Here is an 18292-nt window from a genome sequence, read left to right on the forward strand (position 1 = left end):
AGGATAGTAGGGGACATGCTAGTGGGGTCAACAGTAGGATAGTTGCTATGGATACATGCTAGTGGGGTCAACAGTAGGATAGTTGCTATGGAGACATGCTAGTGGGGTCAACAGTAGGATAGTTGCTATGGAGACATGCTAGTGGGGTCAACAGTAGGATAGTTGCTATGGAGACATGCTAGTGGGGTCAACAGTAGGATAGTTGCTATGGAGACATGCTAGTGGGGTCAACAGTAGGATAGTTGCTATGGAGACATGCTAGTGGGGTCAACAGTAGGATAGTTGGTTATTTCTAGCATTCATAGCATTCTATTTCATATGCATTGTGAAGTGTTATATGTGGGGTGTGTTTGTACCCTGATCAGGTGTTCCCAGTGTGTGATGTGTTATGTCTAGTTGTAGTTCCCTGTCCTGGTCTTGTAGTTTCCCTCCCAGGTGTATCCATTAAGTAATCAACCCAGGTGTGTCTTGCCTCGTCATCCCCTTGTGTATAACTGTTCTGTTCTCCCCTGTGTGAGATGCTGATCCTGTTTGTACAGTTCTGTGTTTTGTTTGTCGTTAATTTGTTACTCCTTTTTTTACAAACCATGGTAAATATAATTAAATATCTTTTGTTGGTTACTTTGGCTATCGTCTCCTAATTATGTTACATTGACAAAACAACGAGCACTCCTTCAGTCAATGGTAACGTAATATGAAGATATACCTGTATTTGCTCCGTCACGCTTATAACACACATTGACCCTGTTTGTTTAGTGTTATTCCTACTATTAAAGAGCTCAGTCACTTAACTGGCAAAATACATTGAGGTTTCATCGAACTGTTTTTCAGGCGAGACGGCCTCTTTAAGAACATCTCCGTAACATCTCTCCTCCACAGGTTCCTGGAGCTGTCCGTGTTCTACTCCGTGAAGGCCAAGTCGGGCGAGAAGGAGGTCTCTCCCAACACCTTCTTCTCTGTGTGGCACGAGTTCTCCTCTGACTTTAAAGACCAGTGGAAGAAGGAGAACAAGGCCATCCTTCAGGAGAGGTACAGCTGCGACCAGCAGCTCTATAGCTCACTCTGTTTGGTTGGTTGCTTGGTCCTCGCCTCGCCACGCTGGTCGGTGATACCGGTGTTACTCTGCGTTGCTCTCCATCGTGCCAAAACACAAATACAGTAAAATAACAAAAAGCGAATGAAAAAAAATTTGAACGGGCGAATCGCGATGCCAGACGATATAAATACATAACTAATGGACAATAAAACGTAAAGCCGCAAATCGCAGTTCTCTGCCAGTAAAAAAAAACCCACGGCGCATATATCATATCGGAAATTAAGAGTTGGACAATATCGGTATATCGCTAAAAAAGCCAATATCGAACATCCCTAGTTGTTACTAATGTATTCGCTAAAACAGAGTATCGAGTACTATTTAGTTTGGTAGAGGACTCAACCGAATCTCTGGCTGCGGGACCCCGAGTGAGCTCCTCGAGGGACATTGTCACATATACAGGTTGGGAGGGGAAAGGTGAGGTAGGGTGACCGGAAGGGGGGAGGAGGGGTGTGATGGTGGAGGGGAGGGGTTACACAGGAGGGGGGAGGGGAGGTGTTACCGGTAGACAGGAGGGGAGGTGTTACAGGTAGACAGGAGGGGAGGTGTTACACAGGTAGACAGGAGGGAGGTGTTACACAGGTAGACAGGAGGGAGGTGTTACACAGGTAGATAGGAGGGATGTGTTACAGGTAGACAGGAGGGAGGTGTTACAGGTAGACAGGAGGGAGGTGTTACAGGTAGACAGGAGGGGAGGTGTTACACAAGTAGACAGGAGGGGAGGTGTTACACAGGTAGACAGGAGGGGAGGTGTTACAGGTAGTCAGGAGGGGAGGTGTTACAGGTAGTCAGGAGGGGAGGTGTTAGACAGGTAGACAGGAGGGGAGGTGTTACAGGTAGACAGGAGGGGAGGTGTTACAGGTAGTCAGGAGGGGAGGGGTTACACAGGTAGACAGGAGGGGAGGTGTTACAGGTAGACAGGAGGGGAGGTGTTACAGGTAGTCAGGAGGGGAGGGGTTACACAGGTAGACATGATGGGGGAGGGGAGGAGTTACACAGGTAGACAGGAGGGGAGGTGTTAACACAGTTAGACACAACATGATAAACTGAACGCGTCTGTGCAGAGAGCAGCTATTCTTAGGTTTCACTTACAGTGTGGTTTTAACTTTGCGTGAAGGTGAGAGAGAAGCTCTAGAGACGACACGTTACACAACCATAGTGGAGAATTTGGAAATATTTCAAATGAAACTCCTCTCCTCTCTTGTATCTCCTCTCCCCTCCTCTATTCTCCTCTCCTCTCCCCTCTCTTTTCTCTTCTCTCCTCTCTCTATTTGTAAGGCCCGACAACACACGTTAATGTCCCCATGGGGAGGGTATAGGAGTGGGGGGGAGGGGGAGACAGTTTCAACCAGAGACACAACATGATAAACTGAACACGTCTGTGCAGAGAGCAGCTATTCTTAGGTTTCACTTACAGTGTGGTTTTAACTTTGCGTGAAGGTGAGAAAGAAGCTCGAGAGACGACACGTTACACAACCATAGTGGAGGATTTGGAAATATTTCAGATTAAACTCTTTTCTTTTCTTCTCTCCTCTCTTCTCTCCTCCTCTCTTCTCTCCTCTCCTCTTCTCTCCTCTCCTCTCCTCTCCTCTCCTCTCCTCTCCTCTCCTCTCCTCTCCTCTCCTCTCCTCTCCTCTCCTCTCTCTTCTCTTCTCTTCTCTTCTCTTCTCTTCTCTTCTCTTCTCTTCTCTTCTCTTCTCTTCTCTTCTCTTCTCTTCTCTTCTCTTCTCTTCTCTTCTCTGCTCTGCTCTGCTCTGCTCTGCTCTGCTCTGCTCTGCTCTGCTCTGCTCTGCTCTGCTCTGCTCTGCTCTGCTCTGCTCTGCTCTGCTCTGATCTGATCTGGGCCCTCATGCATCAACGTGGACGTAGAACTTGACCTACTTCCACACGTAAGCACGGAATGTAGAACTAGCGTACGCACAGGGAAGTCGGCATTCATCACACGTGCGTAAGCAGGCTCTATGCCCTGCCGTGTTGATGAATACCACTTTGTTCTACCGTCAATGCTCGTGCATGATTATCCATATATGGTCATGAAAATGAGGAAACACCCCCCATGGGATGTGAAATAATGGACCGACCGACCCGAGCGGGACTCCGAGAAACTCCACGGAGAATTCACTGCTGTCGAACCAAGAAGACACTATCGCGTATTATGATTTATGGGATAAATAAAAGGCGGACTTGTAAACGGTGATGTCAGATATCAACGGCTCCCTAAGACCATTGCTGCAATTCTGCCTGGACAGCTCAAAATACTAATAAAGACCGTTCGTTGACCACTGTTTGGCGTTGGTTGTGTGTCATTATAACCGTGCTGTTATATGAATGCCTTTATTAGTTGTGTTCGATTGGCTATATGATTTTTAGAGGCATCTATTTTGTTGTCGGCTAATAAAGACCGCGCTGGAATATGACTGCCTTTTCCCGTGTTGTTTGATTAATACCCACGGATTAAAGTTCTCCTCAATTCTATTCCAAATCGCGATGGATCTCCCGTCAATTTTCTACCTGCTGCATATGATTTCTAGAGGCATACTACAATCTATTTTGATGTCAGTATTGGGTAGCCTATATAAACAATATAATACGAGAGCATATACAAGAACAATGAATCTCACTGCATGTATGATGTATCCTGCCTTTCAATACATGAACTTGAATTCCATCATGTTTGTGTGCGGGACTCAAGGCTGCTGTCACAATGGGTGGTACCGCCGTACAGTAATAATAACAGTCCACACAATATCACGATCCATGCCATAGCCTATGTTCCATTAGGACATGATCTGTGACGACAAATGTTCTAGAATGTTTGATTAAGATATCATACTCTGACAGCATGCCTATGACTGAGCAACAAAAACGCGAACTTGAATCCCATCATATAGTCTGTCCACTATCTGCATGGTGTCATTGCAATGCGTTTTCTATTCTTTCTTGTACAGTAAAAAGGGGGAAGAACACTATATTCATATGACTTATTCTGCTTACAGCTTCGAAATTCCACTTGTTTCGTTTAACGTAAAGCCTTTTAAATATAATCAAAACGTTCCCGTGTTTCGGCGGTCTGTGCGCAAAATAATAACGAGTTGAGCTTTATGATTTATGATGAATTGAAAATGGGGGACCCTGATGTAAACAGGACGAAAGTTGGTCTGCATCCCCAATTAACAATTGTATGTACTGAGCTGTACTGTACTGTACCCATTCTGCAATCTGTTAATAAACTTTTCAATCAATCAATCAATCAAGCTACGCGGAGCGCAGTCAGTCAGTAGCCTACACCCCGTATATTCCGATAACGCTATATAAACCATGCTGCATTCATTCTGAGAGAAAGATCTATTATTCCAAATGCTATTTATAGGGTTTTGACCATAATTACACTACTGTTGCTATCTTACAATGAACTATAATGAACTACGGTTCATACAGAACATCCAGTGTTATTATGCACAGAAGCTCATTTCCTTGTTGTAATAATATATTCTACCACTGGGCGCGAGGTACGCCAGGTCTGACCTGTGCGTAGATGTACGCACGAAGTCAAGTTCAAGTTTAAATTGATGAATCCCACTCTTTGCTTAGAAATGATCGTACGCACGGGTTACGCACAGATCTGTGCGTAGAACACGTTGATGCATGAGGGCCCTGCTCTTGTCTGCTCTGCTCTTGTCTTATCTTATCTTCTCCTCTCTATTCTCTGCTCTGCTCTTCTCTGATATTGTCTTATCTTTTCTCATCTCATCTCCTCTCCTCCTCTTCTCTCTTTTCTTCTCTCCTTTCCGTTTACCATAAGGAGTAACAGCTTGTCTTAACTCAAACTTTCACTGTGTGAGAGACAGAACACTGACTTGAGATTTGTTCCACATGCACGTGTGAAACACAGACTCTCATCACACACATACGTGTCGTGCGCACGCGTGCATGAGTGATGGTTCTCCTCACACACACACACACACACACACATAACACACACACGTGGCATGGGGAGATCAATCTTCTGATGGAGAACACACACATACAGGCTCAAAACACACTGCTCTGTTCTATTTTATTCTGACCTGGTCTGCTCTACTCTGTTCTGTTCTATTATGTTCTGTTCTACTCTATTTTATTCTGCTCTGCTGTTCTGTGCTTTTCTCCTTCGTCTGTTCTGTTCTGCTCATCTGATTGGTCACTCCATCAGCTCATTGGTCAGCTCATTAGTATCTAGTAGGGATGTAACGATGCAACCTCACAACGATTAATTTCGATTACGATTATTCAGGCAACGATTCAATGCATCATGAAATCTCCATTTGACCACGATTCGATACATTTTCTAATTCCCCAAAACATTTTGAATACACAAATGTGGCTGGGGGAACTGATTCACTCAGCATGAATGGACTATAGGTCAATAAAAACAATACACACCAAAAAAGAAACATTACAAAATTATAATTTTTTTTTTTAAATTCAATTCATTTCTATTATAATCGATTCTAACATATTCAAATCGATGCATCGATTCTAACACATTAGAATCGATGCATTTCGATTAATCGATGCGTCGTTACACCCCTAGTATCTAGTGTTACATTAGTGAACTATTTGTTACATTAGTATTCTGTCACACAAGGGTTACAAGTCATTCTTGCTTTCATACAAAAATCATGGTTGACCTTGACTCACCAGTGTATCTGAACATGTAGCAGATGTCCTAATAAGGTCATTGAGCTGCTTCTGTTTAGAGGTGAATTACATCTGACTCTGACCTTCCTACTGTATATTTCCACTCCTCTCTCCTCCTGTCCTCTCTCTCCTCCTGTCCTCTCTCTCAAATCAAATCAAATCAAATTTATTTATAGGGCCCGACAACACACGTTAATGTCCCCATGGGCCGTACAGGTCTTCTTTAAACAAGTCAAGAAGACAACATAACAATAAGTCAAGAACAGAACAAGAACACCATAGGGTCCAAACATTTTTTAGATGAATGCAAGTAAATGAAAGAATGCAAGCACTCCCAGACATACCCCACGCGAAGGTAAGGAAAAACTCACTAAAACCTAACAATAGGGAAAAAAAGCTCCACAGGCAATGTGGAGGAGAGAAACCTTAGAAGGGCCTTTCAAGGGGGGATCTCCCTTCTTAGATGTCGGTGATAGTAGTGTTGCAGACGGACAGTTGGTAAGCATGCACTCATGTGTGTGGTGAGACACAGATGAGTGCATGCAATAGCAACTGTACATTTTGAAAAATTAAAGATAGAGCTAATAGCGATAGCAACTGAACATTTTGAAAGATTAAAGATAGAGTTGATAGCGGATCTATTTGAGGCACAGGGGCGGCGCAAGAGGGCTCTCATGTCCTCTCTCTCCTCCTGTCCTCTCTCCTCCTCTCCTCTCTCTCCTCCTGTCCTCTCTCCTCCTGTCCTCTCTCTCCTCCTGTCCTCTCTCTCCTCCTGTCCTCTCTCTCCTCCTGTCCTCTCTCTCTTCCTGTCCTCTCTCCTCCTGTCCTCTCTCTCATGTCCTCTCTCTCCTCCTGTCCTCTCTCTCCTCCTGTCCTCTCTCTCCTCCTGTCCTCTCTCCTCCTGTCCTCTCTCTCATGTCCTCTCTCTCCTCCTGTCCTCTCTCTCTCCTCCTGTCCTCTCTCTCCTCATGTCCTCTCTCTCCTCCTGTCCTCTCTCCTTCTGTCCTCTCTCCTCCTGTCCTCTCTCCTCCTGTCCTCTCTCTCATGTCCTCTCTCTCCTCCTGTCCTCTCTCTCATGTCCTCTCTCTCCTCCTGTCCTCTCTCTCCTCCTCTCCTCTCTCTCCTCCTGTCCTCTCTCTCCTCCTGTCCTCTCTCCTCCTGTCCTCTCTCTCATGTCCTCTCTCTCCTCCTGTCCTCTCTCTCCTCCTCTCCTCTCTCTCCTGTCCTCTCTCTCCTCCTGTCCTCTCTCTCCTCATGTCCTCTCTCTCCTCATGTCCCCTCTCTCCTCCTGTCCTCTCTCTCCTCCTGTCCTCTCTCTCCTCATGTCCTCTCTCTCCTCCTGTCCTCTCTCTCCTCTTCTCCTCTCTCTCCTCCTGTCCTCTCTCTCCTCTTCTCCACTCTCTCCTCCTGTCCTCTCTCTCCTCATGTCCTCTCTCTCCTCCTGTCCTCTCTCTCCTCCTGTCCTCTCTCTCCTCTTCTCCACTCTCTCCTCCTGTCCTCTCTCTCCTCCTGTCCTCTCTCTCCTCATGTCCACTCTCTCCTCATGTCCTCTCTCTCTCTCCTCCTCTCTCTCCTCCTGTCCTCTCTCTCCTCTCCTCCTCTCTCTCCTCCTGTCCTCTCTCTCCTCCTGTCTTCTCTCTCCTCTTCTCCTCTCTCTCCCCCTGTCCTCTCCTCCTGTCCTCTCTCTCTTCTCCTATCTCTCTCCTCATGTCCTCTCTCTCCTCCTGTCCTCTCTCTCCTCCTCTCTCTCCTCTTCTTCTCTCTCCTCCTGTCCACTCTCTCCTCCTCTCTCTCCTCTTCTTCTCTCTCCTCCTGTCCTCTCTCTCCTCCTCTCTCTCCTCTTCTTCTCTCTCCTCCTGTCCACTCTCTCCTCCTGTCCACTCTCTCCTCTTCTCCTCTCTCTCCTCCTGTCCTCTCTCTCCTCATGTCCTCTCTCTCCTCCTGTCCTCTCTCTCCTCCTGTCCTCTCTCCTCCTGTCCTCTCTCTCCTCCTGTCCTCTCTCCTCCTGTCCTCTCTCTCCTCCTGTCCTCTCTCTCCTCCTGTCCTCTCTCTCCTCCTGTCCTCTCTCTCCTCCTGTCCTCTCTCTCCTCATGTCCTCTCTCCTCCTGTCCTCTCTCCCCATGTCCTCTCTCTCATGTCCTCTCTCTCCTAATGTCCTCTCTCTCCTCCTGTCCTCTCTCTCCTCTTCTCCTCTCTCTCCTCCTGTCCTCTCTCTCCTCCTGTCCTCTCTCTCCTCCTGTCCTCTCTCCTCCTGTCCTCTCTCTCCTAATGTCCTCTCTCTCATGTCCTCTCTCTCCTCCTGTCCTCTCTCTCCTCCTGTCCTCTCTCTCCTCATGTCCTCTCTCTCCTCCTGTCCTCTCTCTCCTCTTCTCCTCTCTCTCCTCCTGTCCTCTCTCTCCTCCTGTCCTCTCTCTCCTCCTGTCCTCTCTCTCCTGTCCTCTCTCTCCTCTTCTCCACTCTCTCCTCCTGTCCTCTCTCTCCTCCTGTCCTCTCCTCATGTCCTCTCTCTCCTCTCCTCCTCTCTCTCCTCCTGTCCTCTCTCTCTCTCTCATGTCCTCTCTCTCCTCCTGTCCTCTCTCCTCCTGTCCTCTCTCTCCTCTCCTCCTCTCTCTCCTCCTGTCCTCTCTCTCTCTCTCATGTCCTCTCTCTCCTCCTGTCCTCTCTCCTCCTGTCCTCTCTCTCCTCTTCTCCTCTCTCTCCCCCTGTCCTCTCTCTCCTCCTGTCCTCTCTCTCTTCTCCTATCTCTCTCCCCCTGTCCTCTCTCTCCTCCTGTCCTCTCTCTCTTCTCCTCTCTCTCTCTCCTCCTGTCCTCTCTCTCCTGTCCTCTCTCTCCTCATGTCCTCTCTCTCCTCCTGTCCTCTCTCTCCTCTTCTTCTCTCTCCTCCTGCCTCTCTCCTCCTCTCTCTCCTCCTGTCCTCTCTCTCCTCCTCTCTCTCCTCTTCTTCTCTCTCCTCCTGTCCACTCTCTCCTCATGTCCACTCTCTCCTCTTCTCCTCTCTCTCCTCCTGTCATCTCTCTCCTCATGTCCTCTCTCTCTCTCTCCTCATGTCCTCTCTCTCCTCCTGTCCACTCTCTCCTCCTGTCCTCTCTCTCTCTCTTCTCCTCTCTCTCCTCATGTCCTCTCTCTCCTCCTGTCCTCTCTCCTCATGTCCTCTCTCTCCTCCTGTCCTCTCTCTCCTCCTGTCCTCTCTCTCCTCCTGTCCTCTCTCTCCTCATGTCCTCTCTCTCCTCTTCTCCTCTCTCTCTCTCCTCCTGTCCTCTCTCTCCTCATGTCCACTCTCTCCTCCTGTCCTCTCTCTCCTCTTCTCCTCTCTCTCTCTCCTCCTGTCCTCTCTCTCCTCATGTCCACTCTCTCCTCCTGTCCTCTCTCTCCTCTTCTCCTCTCTCTCTCCTCCTGTCCTCTCTCTCCTGTCCTCTCTCTCCTCCTGTCCACTCTCTCCTCCTGTCCTCTCTCTCCTCTTCTTTTCTCTCCTCCTGTCCTCTCTCTCCGCCTGTCCTCTCTCTCCTCATATCCTCTCTCTCCTCTTCTCCTCTCTATCTCTCCTCCTGTCCTCTCTCTCCTCCTGTCCTCTCTCTCCTCTTCTCCTCTCTCTCCTCCTGTCCACTCTCTCCTCCTGTCCTCTCTCTCTCTTCTCCTCTCTCTCTCCTCCTGTCCTCTCTCTCCTCCTGTCCTCTCTCTCTCCTCCTGTCCTCTCTCTCTCCTCCTGTCCTCTCTCTCCTCCTGTCCTCTCTCTCCTCCTGTCCTCTCTCTCCTCCTGTCCTCTCTCTCCTCATGTCCTCTCTCTCCTCATGTCCTCTCTCTCCTCTTCTTCTCTCTCCTCCTGTCCTCTCTCTCCTCATGTCCTCTCTCTCCTCCTGTCCTCTCTCTCCTCATGTCCTCCCTCTCCTCATGTCCTCTCTCTCCTCCTGTCCTCTCTCTCCTGTCCTCTCTCTCCTGTCCTCTCTCTCATGTCCTCTCTCTCCTCCTGTCCTCTCTCTCCTCCTGTCCTCTCTCCTCATGTTCTCCCTCTCCTCATGTCCTCCCTCTCCTCCTGTCCTCTCTCTCCTCATGTCCTCTCTCTCCTCCTGTCCTCTCTCTCTTCTCATCTCTCTCTCCTCCTGTCCTCTCTCTCCTCCTGTCCTCTCTCTCTATTCTCCTCTCTCTCTCCTTCTGTCCTCCCTCTCCTCCTGTCCTCTCTCCTTCTCTCTCTCATCCTGTCCTCTCTCTCTTCTCCTCTCTCTCTCCTCCTGTCCTCTCTCTCTTCTCCTCTCTCTCTCCGCCTCTCTTTCCTCCTCTCTCTCCTCTCTCCTCCTGTCCTCTCTCTCTCTTCTCCTCTCTCTCTCTCCTCCTGTCCTCTCTCTCTTCTCCTCTCTCCTCCTGTCCTCTCTCTCTCTTCTCCTCTCTCTCTCCTCCTGTCCTCTCTCTCTCTTCACCTATCTCTCTCTTCTCCTCTCTCTCCTCCTCTCTCTCTCTCCTCCTCTCTCTCTCTCCTCCTCTCTCTCTCTTCTCCTATCTCTCTCTTCTCCTATCTCTCCTCCTGTCTCCTATTGTCCTCTCTATCGATCTATCTGACAGTGATGGTTCTATGGGTACGGTACAAAAAGACACTCTGTTAACCTGTCTCCAAAACTAAAGCCTTAACAATGTGTGTGTTGGAGGCATGAGGGAGCTGGTACGAGCATTACAGATGGGATTACATGTGTTTACAGACTGTAGGTGTGTGTGTGTGTGTGTGTGTGTGTGTGTGTGTGTGTGTGTGTGTGTGTGTGTGTGTGTGTGTGTGTGTGTGTGTGTGTGTGTGTGTGTGTGTGTGTGTGTGTGTGTGTGTGTGTGTGTGTGTGTGTGTGTGTGTGTGTGTGTGTGTGTGTGTGTGTGTGTGTGTGTGTGTGTGTGTGTGAGGGAAGGAGAGAGAGATGAGGGGAGGGCGTGTACAAATGTCTGAATCATGCTGTACCACTAGCACCCTGCACTAATCACATCTCACCCCACTGTTGTTTGTGTTGCAGGTTGAAGGCAGCAGAGGAGTGCTTCCGTCAGGCGAAGGAGAAAGCCTCCTACAGTGTCAAACCAAAACATGCTTCTGGGATCGTAAGCTCTCTCTGTCCTCTTATTATTTCATACACCAGGCTCTGATACGGCTGTCAGATTATCAGGCTCAGGTACTGCTGTCAGATTATCAGGCTCTGATACGGCTGTCAGATTATCAGGCTCAAGTACTGCTGTCAGATTATCAGGCTCTGATACGGCTGTCAGATTATCAGGCTCAAGTACTGCTGTCAGATTATCAGGCTCAGATACGGCTGTCAGATTATCAGGCTCAAGTACTGCTGTCAGATTATCAGGCTCTGATACTGCTGTCAGATTAGTCTGGATGACACATTATCGTTGACTGTTTCAACTGGACAACAAAAGCAAACATAAAGCAGATCTGATCTCCTCTATTAAACACTGCAACAGGGGGGAAAAACAATAGTCTTAGCTGTTCCGTAGCGACGTGTCAGACGTTCCACTGAAACTGCTGTCAGACTGTCTCTCCTGTTCAGCCCCTCCTGCTGTGTCTGAGTGGTTTGATATGATATGATACATTTATTTATATTGCGCCCCTCAACCAATAGTTACATCGGCCCGGGGCGCAGCCCAGAGAAAAAAAAAATAAAAACAATACGGGAACAATACGAAAACGGAAAAGAAAAATACATGCAGACGCCAACCAAGCAGATGGAGAACAGACAGACATAATACACCAGTCATACTACAATACAAAAACGAGCTCATGGATTTTTTTTATGGCGAAAAGGTGGGTTTTGAGCATGGCCTTAAAAGTCTGTAGACTGCTTGCAGATTTTAAGTTTAGTGGGGAGTGTCGGTGCTGCGACTGCGAATGCCCAGTTTCCCTTCGTCACCAGTCTTGTCTTGTGTGTTTCTTCTGTGTTCCTCCAGAAAGCCAAACTGGGCATGAAGATCTGAGCACGGCGAGGGCTTCTCCGGCCTGGGAACGCCAGGAGTGAGCGTAGAAACGGACAGTAAAAATCAGAGGAGATTAAGTGGGACACCGGTTGGACTGCATGTATCTGCAGATTAAACACTTGAACCAGAAACATCTGCCCAGTTTGTCCCGCCCCCCCGCTCCATCCCGCATCCTCTCCGGACCCGCTGCCTTATGTTAAGTCTGCCTACCATCCATCTGACATGTCACAAAAAACCCAACGCACCCCGGGAAGGATGTGGGCTCAGGACACGGCAGGTGCGCTTGATGTGTGGTACTGTCTCAACCAAGGCGCATCATCGTTGGGATTTATAGATGACTACTACTCGACCAAAACAAGACGGATGTTTAACCACGACCCCTTCCGGCGACCCCTCCACTTACCAGTCATTTTCAATAAAGGTTCACAGTGTGGCGGGAAAAGTTACTAGATTTTGTATCATGACAAGAATGACTTTAACCCTTTCACTGCCACACGACAGCCGGTTAACCCTTTCACTGTGACAATACAGAAGGTTAGCCCTTTACTATCACACAACCGACGGCGGCGGTTGTGGAGCTAATGACGCTAATGATGGAGCATCGCCGTCGGTTGTGTGATAGTAAAGGGTTAACCTTCTGTCGTGTGGCAGTGAAAGGGTTAACATGAAGCTGAAGGAAAGTGTTCGTCTCTAAAGCAGCCATTCGTACTATTTCAACACAGAACTTTAGTAAGTAAAGTAATCCAAAAGTGTGCAGATTGACCCTCTACATGCACCCTATACACAAGTGATCCTAATTTAGCTCACATTATTTCCCCATACACCATTGTATGGCTTTTATTCAATTTGAATACTTAAATGTAATTTGTATTACACTGGATGACTTTGACACTATTATAGTTCCTGCTCTGGGCTGTTGGCCATTCACTAACTCAGTATGTCAGCTTGTGGAACCTTACTGTGGAACCTTACTGTGGAACCTCAGCTTGTGGAACATCACTGTGGAACCTCAGCTTGTGGAACCTCACTGTGGAACCTCAACTTGTGGAACCTCACTGGCACCTCACTGTGGAACCTCACTGGCACCTCACTGTGGAACCTCATCTTGTGGAACCTCACTGGCACCTCGTGGTGGAACCTCATGGTGGAACCTCAGCTTGTGGAACCTCACTGTGGAACCTCAGCTTGTGGAACCTCACTGTGGAACCTCAGCTTGTTAATGAACCAGCTCGCTAGCCACATGGTGTCTAGGGCCGTCCTCGGCTAAATAAACTCTAAGTCAACTCATGTAAAATAGGATACGATTTCACGTCGTGAGATCCTGACAGACTAAAAAGACCTAAACAAGTGATTAGCGGACTGAGAGACCAGCCCCTAGTGGAGGGCCAGGAGACACAATCCAACATGGGTCCAGACCCCGAGGTTTGGATGAGTGAGGGATGGAAAACTGATTCAGTGCTTAAAATATCTGCGTTGTCTGTCACTACATGTAGAACATAATGTCTTCTCACTGAATTGGAAAAGTGTGTGTGTGTGTGTGTCTGTATTACGCCATTGTCTATTTCACAAGAAAACGATGTCGAGAAGGACATTTTTACTTGCATCACGGTACACTTGACTTAAGTTGCGGAAAACATTTATTTAAAATGCTAACTATGATTTTATTGTTGTAAAGTAGTATTGAATTGTTTACGTCGTATATGTTTTTGTTAATTTTATGAAGTCCCTGTTCAAACCCCTCCAGCATGTTGACCAATAGGAGACTTTGGTCAAATCCTAGAAGTGTGGTTCTAATGTGTCCGGCTCTGCTGAGCGGTGTAATTTATGTAAAATATAACTGAATAAATTCTGCATTTTATTTGGTTTCCTGTGATTGGAATATTCCATATTCTGTAGGGGGGGGGCTTCCTGTAAATTCCATTGTGTACCATGTAAATGGTAAATGGCTGCTTTTTTATATAGTGCTTTTATCCAAAGCGCTTTACAATTTGTTCCTCACATTTTACCCATTCACTCACACATTCACACACCGACGGCGGGGGCGACCATGCAAGGACACTCAAGGACACATCGACACGCTGCTCGGGAGGAGCGGGAATCGAACCGGGAACCTCTGGATTGCCAGACGACTGCTCTACCTCCCGAGCCACTGTTGCCCCGTCTAAAGGAGTCCTACGAGCAACTGTACATAAGCAAACAAGACCATCAGCGAGAAGACTGGCTATTTCTAATTATTCTAAAACGCCCGTGTGTCCAGGCCGTTTTGTCTGCAAAAGCTGGCGAGGAGACCAGAAGGGCCTGCGTTTACATTTTCCCAGGCAAAGTTTTGTAGAGCGAGTGAGTAACTAATGTTAGAAATGTATTTTTTTACGTTATATTTTGTTATTGCTGATACTGGGGCAGAATGGGCAAAGGGATGATTAAGACAAGAATTTACAAGAACGTAGAAAAGCTAAAAGGGACAGTGATCCACAGTATGGATAGAGCATGGACGAAAAGCAGGAATCGAACTGGGAACCTCCGGATTACCAGACGACTGCTCTACCTCCCGAGCCACTGTCGCCACATAAACCCAAGTTGTATAATAGTAATGTTACTGTCATTTTCAAGGTACCACAGCCTAGCAAAACCAAGTTCTATAATATTAATGTTACGATCATTGTCAAGGTACCACAGCCTAGCAAAACCAAGTTATATAATATTAATGTTACTGTCATTGTCAAGGTAACAGTCTAGCAGCAAAACCAAGTTCTTAAACAAGCAAAGAAAACATGTCGGGTCCACTGCAGAGCCGAATAAAGTATATAATTTATTAATTTCTTCAGTTATATATGTACACTTATATCAAACAATGGTACATTATAAAGTATCTATACTGTGTCTTCTAGTATCAATAGTATCTATTTTTACAGAATAGATGTAATGACATTTGATCAAACAAGGAGGCTGGAAACCCCTCAGGAGGAATCCCTGCAGTACTAGCTAAAACACACGCAGAGCGGAGGGAACTTCTACAATAGCTGTCATTCAGAATTACAAGCCCCATTTAGAATTATGAACCTAATTTAGAATTACAACACTGAATTTCATCATTTTGAATTCAAACCCTCATCATTGATAGTTCAAGAGACGTTTCAAGTTGTCAATGGAGCGTTGAGGTTTCCTGACCGAGACTGGGACATCAGGTATGCTTGCTCATGTTTCTGTAATAAAACATGCTGTAAATGTTAGGTTACAAAATGACTTGGCTCTTTAAATGAATGTTTCCAGTTTTGTACATAAGAGGATGCATGCTATTTTGCTATGTCCTATGTACTAATTCAATTTCAATGAGAGTAAAATATAGTCTAATCATAAAATTACTTTTTTTGGTTTACGCATATATTACTCGAGTATATTGATCATTTGGTAATACAAATAATTGAATTTAATAAAGTAGAGTTTGTGTGTGTGTCCCTTAAATGATTGTCCAACCTGTCCTATAGATTTGTTCAAATTTCACATTTTCTAATTTGAAAACAATTGCATACATTTGTTTGTTTGTTTTAAGTTTGCTATCTTGCTCTGGCCAAACATGCTCACCCTGTTGGCAAAGAAAATATGCCGGAAGTGATTAGAATACAATATCTTTCTGGTTAGCTGGTCACAGTTTGTTGTAATATGCTAACTGAAGCTCAAAATGTTCAAACGTTGAAAGGCACTCTGGTGGCATTGACCCTTTAATGATTTAGGTCAGAATCTGTATAATATATTACATACTGCAGTCATATTGTGGCAGAATCCAGATTCAGTTCAGTTGATTTCATGACAGAATGGGATGAATGAAAGCCCTCCAGGGTCAGATATCAGTCAGGGGAAGTTACATATTTAGGGCTTTCACACAATATTTCTGACACTACATTCACTGAGGTCCATAGATGTCCCTAGATACCAAGAACATGCAAATGGACCTTGTAGAAGTGGAGCAATCTTCCATTTACTTAGGTATGTATTTTAGGCGGATTTTCAGAAAATAGGGCTCCGGGCTTAAGTGTCTTGTGCCCAGTGTCACATGTTCTTAGCGGTCCAGAAGAATTCCTCGCAGGCAGGCAGCAGCAGCGGCCCTCCGTGTGCGATCACGGCTTCCCGGACTCCGACGCCGCCACGCTGACGGAGACGCAGCGACACTGTTTGACCCGCTGGATCTTGCGGCGTCTGACGGGAGGCGTCAGGCCGGGACAGTCCAGCTCCAGGGTGAGGGTTGTGAACCTGCGAGGCCTGCAGAAGGCGCAGGACTGGAAGGACTCCTGCTCCTTCTTGACGTGCCGCGGGATGTAGAAGGAGTTGCACTGGCCGTAGCAGAAGCGGTTGATGACCGTGCGGCTCACACAGCCCTCCTCGCTCACCGTCTGCCTCAGCGGCTGCGTCTTGCACCAGTCGCTCTTCAGGTACTTCCTCTCCGTCACCACCAGCGCCTCCTGGCTGGACGAGAGCACTTCCTGTTTGCCGCGGCGGCGGTCCGAGGCGTTGCCGTTGTTGGACTTGTACGGGGAAGGGATGGAGCCTTGGGGGCGGGGCTTGCGCGACTCCCCGCCCGTGGCCGATAGGAAGCAAGCCAGTGTGACTGACAGCAGCACCTTCCAATACATCCTGAGGAGAGGAGAGAGACACAAAGGTTTTAGACCTGTAGAAATACAAACGTATCACCCCAGCAGAACATGGAGATCACTAAGGTAGGTTATGAGCAGGGCTGTGATGCTGTACATGGCAGTACCAGGTGGATGTCACAACCCATAATCCCAGTATAACACCCTCCAGGGTATTATGGCTTTTGTACAAAGATTATTAAGAGTATTGCATGTTAACACATTAACTGCCACAGAGTTTTTCCATCTCAACCACTCTCTGCCACCACTCTAAGCCTATGGAGATGTTCACCTTCTTTGCAGGGCTATAACTTTTTTAATTGTATTGCTAAATTGACATTACTATGGCCCATTCAACATCGATTATCTATCGTTCAGGATGTAGGAACGTTATACTTTTTCATTCATAGATTCATACGAAAATACCGTCTAGAATATAAATGTTTTTATCGTTTTCTGCAGTAATTCCTAGAACGTGAGTTATCGGCATAAACGCATATATAGATTATCAACTGCCGTTTGTTGCCGATACAGGCTATATTAAAGATTTCAACTGTACATGATCCTAAACGTTATGACTGATCATGCGCGGATGAACGGGGGGGGGGGGGGGGGGGTCGTTTATAATTCCGTGATCGTCAGTAAATGCTTTATGTAGTATGGGTGAAATATTGATCAGAGCAGTTTGCATTAATAATAATAAACAAACACGCTGAAAGTATCGTTACTGTCCTCTTACCGTTCGCCGATGAGACTGGAGGAAAAAGATCCCACTTATTTGACGGCGATCTACTAGATCCATTTCCGGTTTGTATAATAATAATAAACGCCCAAATCATATCGATTATTGAGTTATGGCAGCGATCGATATACACGGATGTGTGTCTAGAGTCCCGCAACAATATGTGACTGCCGGACGCATTTTCCAGATGCACAGAGATCACCAGAGATCCATTTCCGGTTGTAACTCGCCAATCATCCACCAGGCGGCAGTATTAAAGCGTTGCAGAGTTGTGCAGGCTCCCACTGTATCAGCCGAGGCTGGGTGAGGGAATTATGAATACCATGGCGAAAAAATGAAATATGATATCAATGACGTCGTACGCCGTGGTTTGGCAGAATTAGCATGACCTTGAAACACGTTGTACGACGTTATTGGCGCCAGATGTGTTTTAAGATGTACTTACTGTAATGCAATTTGCGGATTAGCGGTAATATACCCATTTGTTTTAAGTCTGCTCACTCAGAACAGTCTTGCTTTTATATCATACTACCCGACGATATCTTTTGGACGTTGGATTACAACAATCTGACAACGTCATCAGCGATCTACAGCTCCCAGAGGAATATCATCACAGCGCGGCCGACTGGGCAAACCCCCCCCCCCCCCCCCCCCCCACGTGAACATAAACAAAAGAGGGGTACGCAAGGTGGACTGCACGCTAGTCTAAAGCTAGCTCCTCGATTCCAGTGATGCGCTGACACAACAACCTGGCCCTCGACACCAAGAAAACCAAGGAGCTCATTGTGGACTTCAGGAAGACCAGAGCCGGCGCGCATGCCCCTGGCCATATCAACCAGACGGAGGTTGAGCATGTCCATCTCTGAGGACCTCTCTTGGCTCACCAGCGCTTCTTCTTCCTGAGGGGACTGAGGAAAGCCCACCTGTCCCCTCAGATTCTGGTGAACTTTTACCGGTGTGCCATAGAAAGTATATTGACCAACTGTATCACAGTCTGGTACGGCAACTGCACTGCCTCTGACCGGACAGCACTGCAGAGGGTGGTGAAAACTGCCCAACGCATCACCGGTACATCGCTCTATTGAGTCTATCCACCACAAACGGTGTTTGAGGAAGGTACACAGCATTGTCAAGGACACCTCTCATCCCAATCAGGGACTGTTTGCCCTCCTTCCCTCCGGGAGGCGCTACAGGAACCTCCAAAC

The 18292-nt window shown here is 47.1% G+C and overlaps 1 protein-coding gene across 1 annotated transcript in view; it reads left to right on the plus strand.

Moving 5' to 3' along the window:
* Window positions 1-11798, plus strand: part of LOC311242067 (formin-2-like) — a gene marked incomplete at its 5' end in the record, with an annotated part of 151592 nt that extends 139794 nt beyond the window's left edge. Inside the window, 3 exons of the mRNA XM_084331018.1 lie at window positions 880-1029; window positions 10760-10841; window positions 11694-11798. Coding sequence (XP_084187144.1) covers window positions 880-1029; window positions 10760-10841; window positions 11694-11720 — 259 coding nt within the window. The 3' untranslated portion in view covers window positions 11721-11798. The remainder of the gene's footprint in view (window positions 1-879; window positions 1030-10759; window positions 10842-11693) is intronic.
* Window positions 11799-18292: the final 6494 nt, after the last annotated feature.

The sequence above is a fragment of the Notolepis coatsorum genome, assembly GCF_963971535.1.
Source record: "Notolepis coatsorum genome assembly, chromosome: 15".
NCBI classification, from domain to species: Eukaryota; Metazoa; Chordata; class Actinopteri; order Aulopiformes; family Paralepididae; genus Notolepis; species Notolepis coatsorum.